Source organism: Dipodomys spectabilis, unplaced genomic scaffold (genome assembly GCF_019054845.1).
Source record: "Dipodomys spectabilis isolate Male_0828 unplaced genomic scaffold, ASM1905484v1 ptg000069l, whole genome shotgun sequence".
Lineage (NCBI taxonomy): Eukaryota > Metazoa > Chordata > Mammalia > Rodentia > Heteromyidae > Dipodomys > Dipodomys spectabilis.
Window position 1 is genome coordinate 23,188,970 of NW_024870746.1, and position 15,639 is coordinate 23,204,608.

Consider the following 15,639-nt stretch of genomic DNA (forward strand, 5'->3'; position numbering starts at 1 on the left):
ATGAAGCTGATCTACTTCAGTGACCTCATGGGTGTAACTCTGGTCGCATTGAACTCTTGATTCACAGATGCCCTTCCTGCTTTGTAAGTATTATGACATCACACATGTTTGAGTGACAAGTCAGGAAAGGAGGTCAGAGCCCTGTGGTGCTCAATCAGCTCTGCTAGCCATATGTTGCTGGGAAGGTACGAGGTGGTGCTAGGCTTCCTCAAATTTCCTTCCTGCTCATTAGTCCTGCCCTACCTTTTCTTCATCTTGATTCTAGGATCATTGTTCATTCTCTACTCAACATGATTACAGAAAGAAAAGATGGAAGCTAAGAGTCATCTTCTTATAAAAAAAAAATTAGTAAAATAGGAAAGGATGACTAATGATTAGAGTTGGAACTGCAGATTATTGGTGTCATTTGGCACCATGCAGCCATGGGGACAAACTACCTAAGTAAGCAACCTCTGATCTTCCTAGCTATATGATTTTTGGCTAGCTGTTTAACCTCCCTGTGAAAGTTGGACAGGAATAGTGCCTAGCTTCAGAACTTGAAACAATGCAATGAAATTATATGTCAAAATGTTTTGCACAATACCTACCAACTAGCAAGAGCCTTCCTGGTAGTTATTAAATGAATTAAACTTAGGCCTCCTTCATGCCCTTGGAACTTCTAGAGAGTGAAATACCTGAAAAGCAGATTGTGAAGAAAAACTAGCTTCCAGGCAAAAAGCTTACCTGGCTAGAGTGGCCGCCATTACCTGAAGGAAGTTTCCTTCCTGAAGCAGTGGACTCTTCTGCCTTTCTTCTCCCCACAGAAAAGGAAGTGATAAAGTGGTGGTTTGTTTTTATTTAATATTCATTATTACTTTCTTGAACAGCCAAAAGACCAGTGACCCAAATGAGCCAGAATTCAGACTCCTTCTAGGCTGTCTAGTGGTCACTTTTGCACCAGGACAGAGACCCTCTGGGGGGTAGGGGGAGAATGGTCTCATTTCCCTGAGAAGTAAATGAGGCCAAGAGGGCTGATGGCAAGCGTTGAGGTGTGCATTTACCACCAACAATGTTCTTGGGTCTTCAGTGAAGTTGCAAGATTGGGAGCTGTTTGCGGGGGGCGGGGAGGGAGAAAGGTTTGTTATAAAAATGATCCTGAACAGCCAGAAAAGCTAGGCGCAAAACTGACCTCAAAGGATTTTAGCCTGGAGAATTTGAAGGCACACTTAGCTCCAAGTAGAAAAACACCTGGGAAACCAAGGATCCAAAGACTCATAGAAACGCTCATTTGGAACTGTCGGTGTTCCTTTCTACCAAAATTAAAAACAACAGTATCTTTAACTCACTCCTTCCTCACTAATTCTTCTCTCTCCCTTCTTCCACTTCCAGATCAAATTTACTCCAGGTCCTGGACTTCCAGCCCTCCTCTCCTCCTCTCCACCCACTCCAGGAGAGGAATGAGAGGACCAGAGGTGATTGGCTAGGTGAGAACAGCACCGCCCTGCTTATTTCCCTCCACCCCCTCCCTAGAGAAACAGCTGGAATGGGAAGTGGGGAGGGAAGCGGGGATTGGCTGAGTCAGTGGAAGGGTGTGGCGGAGGTGGCACAGGTGAAGCATTTACCTGTCCTGGTCAATCAGGAGGAGGTCAAAAGCAGAAGGGAAGAGGCCGGGAAGCCTACGTCTCTGGCTCCATCTCTGCCCTTTGGAATAAAAGAGTATTTCTTTCCTGTCTTCAGCCCCCAACTCATTGAAGGTAAGTTAATCACTAACCAACTACTTATTCTGCAAGAGGAGGATGGGCTTGTGGGGGGAGGCTGTGCAGAGCTACAGGATTTGGGGGTAGGCACAGGCTGTCCCTTTATACCCAGCTAAGGAGTTTCTTTGTTCTTCAAGGCTCCAAGTCCAGATGGTGAAGACCAGGACTGAGAGACATCTTTTCTTTTCCATTTACCTACTTAGATTTAGTAAGCATCATTATACTATCATCAAGAGAGGAATATAGAGCGGGGTGCAGTGTCTCACACCTATAATCCCAGCCCTCCAGAAGCAGAGAAAAGAGGATCATGACTTTGAGAACATCCTTAGGCTATGTGGAGGAAAATCTGTCTCAAAAAGCCAAAAGAGGAAAATAGGTTTGCTTTGGAAATTTCCATCTCTGAGCAATGGGGGTTGAGTTATGATTTTGGAAGAGGTTGAGGAAATTAGAATAGGGACCCACCAAGGTGAGCAGAGAGCCTTGGTTTTCCATTGCTTTAGTTACAGGAAAATTCTCCTGTGGCTTTATCAACTCAGTGTCTCTCTTTATTTAAATAAAAGGGTGCAGTGTGTGTCTGGCTGATCAGGGTGTTTGATAATGGGGCACACTGTGGGAAGGTGTGTGGAGTGTAAACTGTACTGGGTTGTTTGCGAGTCGATATGAGGTGTGGACATATTGAGAAACCTTCCATTCAGGCTGACAGATCATTTTATTTTTTTGGGGGGGGAGAACCCACAAATAATCTAGCAACCAGGTCAAATTGATTTGGGTTTCATGAGTTGATTTTCTGACTTGGCGTGGTCAAAGAACCAGACATTGGCGAATGGAAAGCTACTTGGCTGTGTCAGGCCCTGCCCATATTTTACTTCTCAGCGGCATGTTGAGTCTGGTCCAAGTTCCAGGCCAAGTGGAGCTCAGGTAAAGGCACTGTGGCAGAGACCCTGGGAGGAGAACCAGCCCAGGATAGTGGTTTTGCTCTGGTGTCCCAGGTAGCAGTTTGTGTGGGAGGGGTGTCTGCATCAGGAGGCTGGGTGTAGAAGTCTGAGAATTAAGTCAGCTCCTGTTGCCTAACAGGGGACTTAGCACTCTGGTCTGATTTGGGTTGTGGGGTGTGTGTGTGTGTGTGTGTGTGTGTGTGTGTGTGTGTGTGTGTGTGTGTGTGTGTGTGTGTGTGTGTATAAAAGCAGTATCACAGTTTCAACTCAGAGTTTTATGCTTGCTAGGCAAGTACTCTACCACTTGTGCCACACCTCCTAGACATTTGTGCTTTAGGTGATTTCAGATTGGTCTTGGTTTTTGCCTAGGGCCAGCATCAAACCAAAATTGTCCTATCTATGGCCTCTTGACTAGTTGGGGTAACAGTCACACACCACTATGCCCAGCTTGTGCTTTGACATAGGGTTTTAATGATAGGGTTTTGGGGTTTTTTTTTGTTTTTTGTTTTTTTTGTCCAGGCTTGCTTTCAACTGCAGTCCTCCAGATCTCTGTCTCACATGTAGCTAGGACTTCAGGCATGAACCATGATACCAGAAAGGGAATTAGCATTCTAACATCTAACTTTGCCTCCTTCCAGAAAGGGAATTAGCATTCTAACATCTAACTTTGCCTCCTTCTACTGCAGAGATAAAAAGTGGGAAGATTTCAGGACCAGGCTCCCAGAGCCTGGCACATGAAGTACTAGAAGATTATATTGATGGGGATTCTGGTCCTGAAAATAACAGTTTCAAGGCTCAGCTTTTCCCACACGATCTGCGGGTTCCATAGATGGCACCTTGTCAGGCCTTTCCTTCCCTTCCTTCCTTCCTTCCTTCCTTCCTTCCTTCCTTCCTTCCTTCCTTCCTTCCTTCCTTCCTTCCTTTCTTTTCCTTTCCTTTCTTCCTTCCTTCGTTATTTCCTTTCCTTTCTGCCAGTACTGGGGCTTAAACTCAGGGCCTGTTTCTTTTTTTGCTCAAAGCTGGCACTTTACCACTTGAGCCATGCCTCCACTTTTAGCTTTTTAGTGGTTAATTAGAGATAAGAGTCTCCTAGACTTTTCCTCTGCAGGCTGGCTTTGAACTACAATCCTCAGATCTTAGCCTTGTGAGTCGCTAAGGATTACAGGCGTGAGCTACCAGCTTATCATGGCTCTTGGGTGCAAAGGGTGTTTCTACCCAGCCCTTCTCTCAAAACAATGGTGAAAGAGAAACTCTATTGTTGCTTCAACACACAGAGAAACTTGCCCAAGTGCTGGTGGAGAGGGATGCACACACACTACATAGTTTAGTCTCTCTGGCATTCTTCTCTGGTTTAAGGCACATTTCTGGGTAATCAGCCCAAAGCAGAGGCCCTGGTCTAAGAAGAACAGCAGACCTCTCTGACTTCTAGGAAGAGAGGATGAATTCTTTAGCTATGAAGGTGGGCTTACAGGAGGAGGAAAGCAAGTGGGACCTGGTGTGGCTGAGTCTGTTTCAGCCAGCCTAGAATGGAGCTTGAGCCCTCTCCCACCACACCCACTTCACCTGCCAGAGCTCCACATGCCATGCTTTTATTCTCTTCCAAGGCTTGGCTGGAATCAGGGGAGTAGTTAATATTTAATGTGTTTTGGGATGGGTGGCCCTCACTAAAGGCTGTGCATATTTCTTAACCCCTTCCCTCTTCCTCTTAAGTCCCCTCAAGAGGTCAAGGGTGAAAAGATTCCAAACTCACCTTGAATGCTTTGCTTGTTCCCCAGGCTCCTTATCAGGCAGAAATACCTCAGGTTTCGATGGCTACCTAGATACAGCCCACAGGTTTCAAGGTTGTAAAGCTGGTACAAGGAAACCATCTAGGTTGGACTGAGCTGGCGAGGAAGGGTGGAAAGGTGGGAGAAGGAAAGATGATGGCTATTCTTACTATTTTACTGCTCAAACTCTACAAAGTGAGGATGCCTTAAGTGCCAGAACCCCAGGGCTTGCTTTGCTTGGAGACTCAGACTGCTCTCTGCAGTAATTGTCTGACGTCTGAACTATGGTAGCATTTGGTTTATTGCTGTTCTCATGCTAAACTGTTTGGGGCAATGGACTGACATGGAAGTACAAGGCTATATGAGATAAGACTTAAGGTGTAAAGCACAGGAAAAGAGTGATAGCCCAAAGACTTTTAGTAGTGAGTCAAGGATTGCTAACGAACTCTTCTTGTTGTTTGTTGGTTGTGGGCCTTGAACTCTGGGCCTAGGCTCTGACCTTGAGCTCCTTTGTTCAAGGCTAGTGCTCTACTACTTTGAGCCATATAGCTCTACTTCTGGTTTTCTAGTGGTTAATTGGAGGTAAGAGTCTCATGGACTTAACTGCCAGGACTGCCTTCAAACCATGATCCTCAGATCTGAGCCTCCTGAGTAGCTAGGGTTACGGGCATGAGCCATCAGTGCCCTGCTGGACTCTTCTTTAGGGTCCTATCCTCTGGCATTCCTTGAGCCACAGCTTTCCCTGGTGGGGTCATTCCTTATTTCTTATCAAGGAATAATGAAAAGAGCTGTCTCATCTGTGAAGTTAAGGAAATCTCCCAGGTTATTCTGAAGATCTGGTTAGCATTTCTGAGGGCATTTTGGAAGATATAGCATGCCATAGAATGAAGATAGCATCAGATGGAGCTCCGGGGAAGGGAAGACGCATGTGAGCATGCACATGCGAATCCTGACGCTGGAGCTCAGGGACTGGGCACTGTCCCTGAGCTTGCTTTTAGTGCTCAAAGCTAGTACTCTTCCTTTTGAGCCACTTCCTGTTTTTTGTTTTGTTTTGGGGGGTTTTTTTGGTGGTTGATTGGAGGTAAGAGTCTTACAGACTTTGCTCAGCCTGGCTTTGAATCAAGATTCTCAGATCTCAGCCTCCTCCAGAGTAGCTAGGATTACAGGCGTGAGCCACCTGGTGCCTGGCTAACATACAGAGTTTTAGGAAGCAGACGCGACCCTGCTGTGTGTGTCTCTTCTAGCTGCTTCAGGCTCTGAAATGAGAGTGGTGATGGGCAGTCCTGGGAGGAAGGGAGGCCGGCCAGCCTTGGCAAAGCACGAAGTGTATGGGGAAAAGTAAGGGCTGTCATTTTCTTTGAAAGTAAGAGGCAGCATCTGCTTACCCCTTCAGAGAGAATATGACAGTAATTACAGCAAGTCACCTTAAATGTTTATTGCCACAATTTTACATTTGAAGAAAACTGGAGCCCCCGACTGGATGCTGGGATCAACCCTGACTTTTTGAAAACAATACCTTTTCCTTATACAGTTGAACAACACACCAGCGCCTACTGAGTGATCATAAAAGATAACTGAAAACATTCCCCAAATTCCACAGAGCCATTTATTCTCTGGGAAATAATAATTGTTTTAAAAAGCTTGCAATAATAGGTTAGAAGCTAAGAGGCAGCCTTTTGGCAGTTTGACGCAGTAGACCCAGGAGGAGATGACTACAGTGTTTGAATGCCTTCTCTGTACCTAAGCTTAGGAGCTAGGATACCCTTTGCACACTAGCCTCAACCCTTCATAGCATGTTAGGAATGGGTTAGCACTCGCTGAACGTGAATAGTCACTAATGACGCACATGGCTTGGATGGCTGAACTTCATCCACATTTCTCATGGACCTATTGCTTTGAGTTCTAGATACTGAGGAACTGATCTCATAAGAAAACCCTAAGAGCCCTGTTCCTTCGGGCCTCTTTGGTGTCTCTGCTCCTCTGGTCCCCTCCTTATCTCTTGAGAGACTTCAGTTTTATGAATCACATGTGGCTGGCTCGTTAGGGAATCTTCTCTTTCATTTCCCCTGTGTTCTGTCACTTTCTTCTTCCCCCATTTGAGGGGCTCCTCCCTATCAAATGAGCCAGAAAAGGAGCCCCATGAGGGCTTATTGCCAGCACTATAGGATTAGAAGGCTGACTCACCCTACCCTGCGCAAACCTCAGTGTTGGCACTGGATAGAACTATTGACACAAAGCCAAAGGGATTTCTAGCCTTGCCTTCAAAGCTTCAAGTCCTCAGATCTCAAATAGAATGCCCCACCCCCAGGACATTTAACCTAACATAGGAGAGTAGAGGAGATAGTTAAACCATAACATGATGTTATGGGCAAAATATGGATTCAGAATCAAATAAACTTTATTGTAATTCTAGCTCTTGCCCTACTTTCGGTTTGGCCTTGGAACTGGCCCTTGATCAAAATTGCTTTAGGATTTCATGTGACATAGAAGTGTCACCCTTGGTCCACCCAATTGTCACAGACCTACGAAACTGTTCAGGACTTTCAGGGACCCCACGGACTTCCTTTGCCATTACAATTGTCATGGCAGGCTTGAAAATCTTCCTTAAGGGAGGACTCTACATAGGACATTTTTCTTACTCATCTGACATAGGCTAGGGAGCTTTGTTGGGATGTAGGAGGGAAATTAGGTTTGTGACAATGTTTCCAGGTGCCATGATCCACAGCCCCAGGTATGATGTTGTTGAAGGGATTGACTGTTACAGCTACTGACAATTACTAAGCCATGTGCTGCACACAATGATATATCTATTGTTTTCTTTTTTTTCCTTTGTGGTAGTGGAGTTTGAACTCAAAGATTTTACATTTACAAGGCAGGGACTCTGCCACTTGGGCCACACCTCCAGCCCTTTTTGGTTATTTCTGACATAAGATCTCTTTTTTTTTTTTTTTGCCCAGACTGTGACATCTACTTATAACTCACACATATTTGAGATGACAGATACATGCCATCACATACCTATCTTCTTCTATTGAGATATGGGGTCTTAAAAATGATTTTTGTCTGACCTGGCTTTGAACTGTGATCCTACTGATCTCAGCCTCCCAAGTAATGTGGGAGGCCATGAGCACCTCACATCCAACCATTGTTTGACGTAGTATCTCACTAACTTGGAAAAGGCTGGTTTCAAATCCACTTTTTCCCAATCTCTGCTTCCTCAGTAGTCAGGATCACAGGCATGAGCTACCAGTGCCCAGACTATCGAAAGTGATTTACACAGAATACTTCATTATATTCTCATGATGTCTAGTGAAGTAGGTTCTGATCTTTCTCTCAAGCATATGGTTCCCCATTTTACCAATGTCTTGTTTCATGGCTGGTGGTATGGCTCAGATGGTAGATTTCCAGCCTTTAAGTGAAAGCACTAAACACTGAGTTCAAGTCCCAGCCCTGGAAGAAGAAGAAGAAAAAAGACAACCCTAAACTCTTGTTTCCTTTCCTTTCAATTTAATTCCATCCTAGATGGATCTTGTATTTTTCTTACCCACTATAACAACCATAGTTATTCATTTTAAGTATTTGCTGCCAACAGAACTATGCTCTTCTCTCAATTAATCCTTCCATTAACCCTATTTGTTGAGGGGAAAAAATAAACAGTTTCTGAGAGTAATTTGCCTCAAGACAAATAACTGTAAATGGCTCAACTGGTATTTGAACCCAGATCCAACTGCAACCAGAACCCAAGCTATGTATTGTTTTGAGTAAGGAAAATGTTAGGCTCACCAGGTTAAGCTCCAGGTTCAGAAGAGGGAGGGGGAAACAAACAAAGAGAAGGGATGGAAGTTCTTTTCTGCCTCTCTAGCACCTGAGTGCATCTTCTTGCATGTCATGGAGCCTATGTGTCCTTCCATGCAGGCTGGAAGGGGTTTGGCTCATGGCTGTCCATGGCCCACCTTCCAGCTCTCTGCTTGCTTGGTGTCTTTGTCTCCATGCTGCCCCAGGGCCTTGGCTCACACGTGGCTTTGATTCTTCTTTTTTCAGGCCCAGCTTGGGACATTCTTCACTTCCCTTCGCTTCCCCTCTGGGAGCCCCTTTCAGCACCCCTGCACCTTGCTTCGGGCGATGCCTGAGAGGGAGCTGTGGCCAGCGGGGCCCGGCTCAGAACCCGTGACCCGCGTCGGCAGCTGTGACAGCATGATGAGCGCCACCTCCAGCCGCTCTGGATCTGTACGTACTCCCTCCTGCGACCTGGCTGGCGTTCTGCACACCTGCCCTGCCCTGCCCTGCCCTGCCCTGCTCTGCTCTGCCACCCATCATCACTGTACTTCTCTTTCACCCCTCCTCTTCAGCAAGTGAATCACAACATCAGTGGACATGTTCTGCCTCTGAGTCACCCCTGGTTCTATGGAGAATGGGGTAAGATGGCCTCGGAGAGTGATAAACACTAGTGAGACTTTGCCCCAAATGTCATTCGGTGGAGAAGGTTGAGCTGGGGAAAGGAGCAGGCCTATGATCTGACATCAAGGTGGAAACTAAACAGCAGGGCCTTGAAGCACGTGGACTCTTGGAGTGATGTCATGCACAGCATTACTTCTGTCTTTTACAAAGATCAAAGAGAATATAGAAATTCGATGCTTAAGTTCTGGATGCAAACAGATCTGGGTTTTCTGCTTATAAGCAGATGACCTCATTTCTCTGAGCTTCTTTCTCCTTGGTTTTAAAGTGAGGATAATGTATTTTTATTAGTATTTTTAAGTAGTTGTACAAAGGGATCTCAATTGAACATGTCTGGGTGATTGTGGTCACCTTTATATCATTCCCCCCATCTATCTCAACCCCACCCATCCAAAATGGGCATGGCATTAACACATAGGGTTTTTGGAGGGAGTTGATGGGAGACAGACAAAGAACATAGCACTTGTCTCTATATAAACAAACAAACAAGCAAACAAACAAAAACAGCCCATCTAGGAGCAGATCCAGAAAGTCACTGTGAGTTTGGACTAACATGTAATAAACTAATTTCCATAGGCTTGTGGTAGAGCTGGTATGAAAGAATAAATCTGTCCTATATTCCAATGGTGAAACTAGAGAAATTAAACTGCTTTATAGTCTCTAGAAATATTTAAAAACTTAGGATTAGGGTCTCTATTGAATGTCAAGGATGCTTAATATAACCCAGGGTCTCAGGCATGCAAGGCAAGCGCTCTACCACTGAGCCACCTTCCCAGCAAGGATGCTTAATATAGTTAGTGGACTTTGTTGGATTTTGTTGTTGTTGTTTAGTTCTTGTGCTGGTATGGGGGCTTAAACTCAGGGCTTTGTGCTCTTGCACTCAAGGCCTGCACTTTACCACTTGAGCTGCATTCCTACTTTCTAGTTAATGGATGCTGACACATGAAAATGGAGTCGAAGAAGCAACACACACACACACACACACACACACACACACACACACACACACACACACACAGTACAGATAATCTACCCAAAATTTCGTTTTTTTGACCCAACAAGACAGAGACACAGAAACATCTTGTTTCTGCTAGACAGAAGCCAGCATATATAGTGACATTCTACTGGACACAGAATGTGACGGGGATGAAGGGTTTCAAAGTGAATCATCCACAGAGGAAAAGTTGAGAGTTGATTTATTACATTTTAGGAGGAAGAAGGCAGTAAGAAGGTCTTTGTTCAGGAAAAGCCAAGATCTGTATTGGAGGCTTTCCTTGACATGTGAGGATGCAGTCAGTCATGTGATTTAAGGGGTGGGTTAAAAATCATAAAACCTTCCCTGAGATGCATTGTACTCATAATCTAACTTGTACAACTACTTAACAAATCAACACCTTCCCTGGCCATGGTTGCACAGCTGGAGAATATCTTCTCTGAAGTGTTCCATAACAGGAAAAGAGGTGGAGGTGCTAATAAAGAAGGTTCAGATCAAGTTTCCTATCATCCTGTTTTTCCTTTTGGGGTTTTCCTTCAACCTCCTTTGAAAAGCAACTTTTCCATCCATCTTCCTCTCCTGACAGGAGATGGGCAGAAACATTACAGAGGGCCACAGTATCTTCCAAATATCCTTGTCTGCTTTTTCATAATGAAGCAGATCTTCTTTAATGCCTATGAATGTTAACCCTAAATTCCTTTCTCCTCCCACCAAGTCATCTGGGTTCTTCACCCCCTTAAGTCAATATTTGTTGAATCTGTACACTCACCTGAGTATCAGCCAGAGCCAAACACCATCAAGAAAGTAAATACACAAGGGGAAAAGAATCCTGGGTGGAATGTACTCCAAAGTCAAATATAAAGTGTTCAGTGAGATTATCTGTGACTGGTCATGCCACTGTGAACAGTGGCCTGGCAGCCGGTCACTGGCCACATTTCCTGTTTGCCCTCATATTGTCCTTGACATACCAGAGCAAGTATGCAGAAGTACTTCGAAAAATTAAGTGTAATGTTCAAGTTTCAGGTCAAACCACCTTCTTGGCTATGTAGTTTGGTGGTCAATCAGAGACATACACCTTAAAATACTTGGCAGAGGTCACCCAGAATTAGAATTAGAACTTGGAACTGCTTCTCATCTGTATCCCTTGTGAGTTCTATCCAAGGCTGACCAAGAGTAAGGCCCCTTGCCTTCTGCAGTGCCTAGCCTCCAGGGCTGGATACTGGGAAGGCCATCAGCCTGATGATCTCCCCTCTCTCTGATGCCCACAGTTTCCTGAAGCAGCTCTACCAGGTTTGCAGAAGAGCACCAAGGAAAGGTTACCAGCTCTTCAGCATTCTTTCCCCATAGCAAGGTGGTTCTCAGGCCCCGCCAGTTTCTACAAGAGCTCCCTCTCACAACTCCCTCTCCTGTAGACTGACAGCTACGACTTCCTGTCTGCTGAAGAGAAGGAGTGTCTGCTCTTCCTGGAGGAAACCATTGGCTCCTTGGATGCTGAGGCAGACAGCGGACTGTCCACTGACGAGTCTGAGCCAGCCGGCACTCCTCGAGGTTTCAGACCACTGCCTGTCACTCAGCAGACTCCCCAGGGTAAGATGGATTATGGGAGCAAAACCCAGAAAGCCAGTGCCTCTTTCAGGCCACTTCCCCCTTCCTCTGCCTATGGTGACAGATGACAGAAGAAACTCTGCACTCTTCCTGACTGGAGGAAAGCCTATTTGTGGCTTAAAGGGAAGAAGGGAGCACCACAAGCTAGCTTCAGCGGCTTGGGATGGGGAGGGACTCAGGAAGGGGTGGGTGATTGGCCTTAGAGAGACTGAGTCAGCCTCAGGAGCTAATCTGGGTGAACCAGAGGACAAGGCTGCAAGAGATAAGAAGAAGGAAGGGCTCCTGAGCTGCAGGTGGGGGTGCCTCCAGGCCCTTGTTAGAGAGAGGGCAGTGAGCTCAAGATTAGTTGAAGGGGACAGAGTGGTACACAAGTATGGGTGTGTGGAGAACTTTACTCCTGAGGACAATCCCACTGGTATCAGGGCTACCATTGTTCATTCAATCCCTCATTCAACCACTGAACAAATATTTATTAGCAATGCCTTAGACCTTCCCTGGGGTAGATTGTAAATGAGGACATGGGGCTTGCACTGGTTCTGGAAGCCAACCGCTGAGTCCAGTGAGCCTTAGGCACCTGCCACGCTTGCTGCAAAGGCAAAACACCACATTTGTCTCTTCCTGGAGCAGGTGTCATTGCACCTTGCTATTCCAGAGTGGTCCAGCTGCTCACAGAAAGTGAGAGCAGAAGGCAGATGTCTGGCCAAGAGCAAGTGATTCCACTGGACATAGTTATCTGGGAGCCCCCAGGTCGCTAGAAGGGACCATCCCAAGTCACTCCCCAACTTTAGAGCATCTGTAGAAAGTTGGGAGAGCCCGAGGCAAGGATGTGCAACAATCAAAGAACCAATCTCCCCCTGAACATTCTGAAAATCCCTCAGCCCCAAAGGACTGATATTCTATTAATGTAGACAGTATCCAGACAAGAGTGCTTTCCTTTAAAGGCAAAGAAAGCCCCCTACCCCCCTAAAACGTCCTGCTTACTGCTCATTGCGGGTAGAGAGTTCAGGAAGTGCTCGCATTTCCCTCTACAACAGGGCTCTCTCACTTTTGCCCACTCTCTCTGATCCTCCCAGGAAAGCCGGAGCCATCGCTCACTCAGCAAGGACCGGGGCCAAGGAGAGTGACCTTGTCCCCTTCATCCCATCCTCCTGAGCCCCCAAGCCTAGGCCTCCGGTCAGGCTCCCACAGCCTCCCCAGAAACATCCACATTGGCAGAAACCAGAGCCTCAAGAAAAGCCCGGCCCAGACTAACGGCCACTTCTCCAGAGCAGAACCCAGGAAAGAGCAGCTCAGCCAAGTACAGGCCAGCCCCGGGGGGGCTGCTTTAGACCTGGACGTGCTGCTCATCCCCCCGCCAGAGGCTTTCCAGGACACGCAGTCAGCGCAGCGCAGGACACACAGTCTGCCAAAGGGGCCAGGAGGGCAGAGCCACCCACTGCCCTCATCCCTCAGCTCCCAGAAGAGAGGGCAGAGTTCAGAAGCCATGTCCCAGCCAGCCAGTGGGAAAGGCTCATTGGGGGGCCCAGGACAACCATCAGGGCCTCCTCCTGCCCCAGCCTCTCAGAATGCGGCTCCCGGCCCATCAGGAGCTGACCCGCAGGCTGGACCAGCTTCCCTTACCGCACCAAAGCCCCGGAAGCTGCCACCTAACATCGTTCTGAAGAGCAGCCGGAGCAGTTTCCACAGCCAGCCCCAGCACTTGCTGGCCCGCCACACGGAGGCCCGAGACTCCAACCCGGCCTCCTCTTCTCTGCAAGAGCAGAGGAAAGCACGCAGGGAGGCCCTGGAGAAGCTGGGGCTGCCCCAGGACCAAGAAGAATGGGGCTCCCGTGGGAGCAAGACGACCACGACCCTGGGACTCAAGGAGGCTCCGAGGCCTGGCCTAGCCTCAGCCCCAGCCCAGCCAGCAGCTCCAGCTCTGGTCCCTCCAGCGGCTGCGCCTGGAGCAAAGGCTCCAGCTTCAGCATGGGGGCCTTGGCCAGGGAAGGCTCCTCCAGCCCCGGGGTCCTTTGCAAGCAAGGCTCCTACTCCAGAACCCACCCAGGGGAAAGTGGCAGCTGCTAAATCCATGCCGATTCCTATCCCAGCAACTGCAAAGACCAAGAGCCCCCTGCCTCAATCAAAGCCAGGCTCAGGCCTAATGCTCCAGGAGAGCAGCATCCCCGGCCTGAGGCAGATGAGCTTCAAGTCTAACACTCTGGAGCGCTCAGGCGTGGGGCTGAGCAGCTACCTCGCAGCTGAGAAAGACCCGGGCCCCCAAACCAGCAAGTCACTGGGGAAGGACTCCTTCTTGGACAAGACTTCCCCCAATGTCTTGCGCAATTCCCGGCCCCGGCCTGCCTCCTTGGGCACTGGGAAAGACTTTGCCAGTATCCAGGTGGGAAAGATGGCTGACCTGGAGCAAGGCCAGAATCCCAAACGCCTGCCCTACCAAGGCCAGAGCCGTGACAAGCTCCCGAGACCCCCCTGTGTCAGTGTCAAGATCTCTCCGAAGGGTGTCCCTGATGGACACAGGAGGGAGGCGCTGAAGAAGCTGGGCTTGCTGAAGGAGTAGACCTCGCCCACCCAGGCCACCAGCTCTGTCCCAACAAAAGACGTGGCTCTGCCTAGCAGTTTTGCAACCTTGCAGCTCTGCAACCTTGCAGCTCAGGACTGAGGCAGGGGCCTGACCTCTCTCAGATGCATTCCGCCCTCCAAGGGGAAGAGAGGGAGAGACTTGATGCCAATATATATTCAGAGTGGTTGTACCACTGAGTGCCTGCACTGATCACCCTGAAGATGAGTTGCACAAGTGTGTGTGTGTAATACAGGATATATATATATATATATGTATGTATGTATGTATGTATATACATATATATATACACATACACATGTATATATGTCACTGACTATTTATAAAACACAAAAGTCATTGCTCAGAGTTCTAGTCTTGCTGGAGATTTTCTTATACAGGGTAGAGTTTATCCGGCTTCAGAATAGAGAGGATGGGAAAGGAGAGAGCTTGAGAAGAAGTCAGATGAGATGATGGACGTGTTAGTAATGTGCATTGTACTGTGCATTAAGGAAAAAGGTCATGTGAAATACAGAACCTTGCGAGAGGAGACGGGCTCATGCCTGACTGGATCACTCTCTCAGTTGGACTTCCTGGACGAGGCCTGGGCCCCAGGAGCTGGTTGGTTATCTCTTCCCCCACTGCCTCCTCGGTATCACCAGTCCCAGCACAGACCTGTCCCTGGGACTGAAGCTCTTCATTCATTGATAGCAGAGTAGCTCTCCTTGATCTGAGAAGACAGGATAAATGAGTGCACGGTCACTCCTCTGCCTCTACCCTAGAGTCCTTGTTCATGGGGTGGCAAAAGCAAAATAAACTGTGCCACGGTCCATGACTGCTGTGGTCTATGACTCTGCTGTTCCTGTTCTTCCTGCGCTCTGCCTCCCTGTCTCATGCTTGAGGGTGGGATAATGATGAGATAGAAGCACAGTTCACAAACTTTACTTCTGCTGTACTAGCAAAAAGCCAGGGTAGAGCTGTGGCTCAAGTGGTAGAGCTCCAGCCTTGATTGCTTGGTACAAGACCATTTTCAGGAATGTTTCCCTGCTGTCATAAGTTCCAAAGATGGAAAACCAACCTGACACAGGCTGTCATGGTGGAGAGGAATCCTGAACAAAGCTCCCAACTTGGGGAGATAATCATTGATGAAAGGAAGTGACCCATCAAGGTCATTTTACCAGTAGAAGCAGAGCAGAGCTGAGACCCTTGAGCTTCTGATTGCTCCAGTAGGTCTTGGCTGCCTCCCTCAACCATGTTCTCATACATCCTCACAGCATCACTAAGATGCCGTGTCACAGACACAGCCCTTCAGAATACTAATGTGACTCACCAGAATACCAGTGGCTCACCTATAATCCCAGCTACTTAGGAGACTGAGATCTGAGGATCAAGGTTCAAAGCCAACCTGGGCAGGAAAGTCCATGAGACTCTTATCTCCAATTAACTAACCAGCAAAAAGCCAGAGTAGAAACATGGCTAAAGTGGTAGAGCACTAGCCTTGAGTGAAAAAGCTAAAGGACAATGCCCGGGCCCTGACTTTAAGCCCCAGTACTGGCACAAAACAAAACAAAAATAACACTTAGTGCTAAAGTGT

At 47.5% G+C, this 15,639-nt stretch overlaps 1 protein-coding gene across 1 annotated transcript; it reads left to right on the forward strand.

Moving 5' to 3' along the window:
• Positions 1 to 1,645: 1,645 nt before the first annotated feature.
• CUNH1orf116 (chromosome unknown C1orf116 homolog) lies at positions 1,646 to 14,896 on the forward strand. The gene is made up of 4 exons (XM_042681900.1): positions 1,646 to 1,733; positions 8,479 to 8,664; positions 11,299 to 11,473; positions 12,565 to 14,896. The coding sequence occupies exons 2-4, from the start codon at positions 8,560 to 8,562 to the stop codon at positions 14,043 to 14,045; spliced, it is 1,761 nt and encodes a 586-aa protein (XP_042537834.1). The 5' UTR covers positions 1,646 to 1,733; positions 8,479 to 8,559; the 3' UTR covers positions 14,046 to 14,896.
• The last annotated feature ends 743 nt before the right edge of the window (positions 14,897 to 15,639 follow it).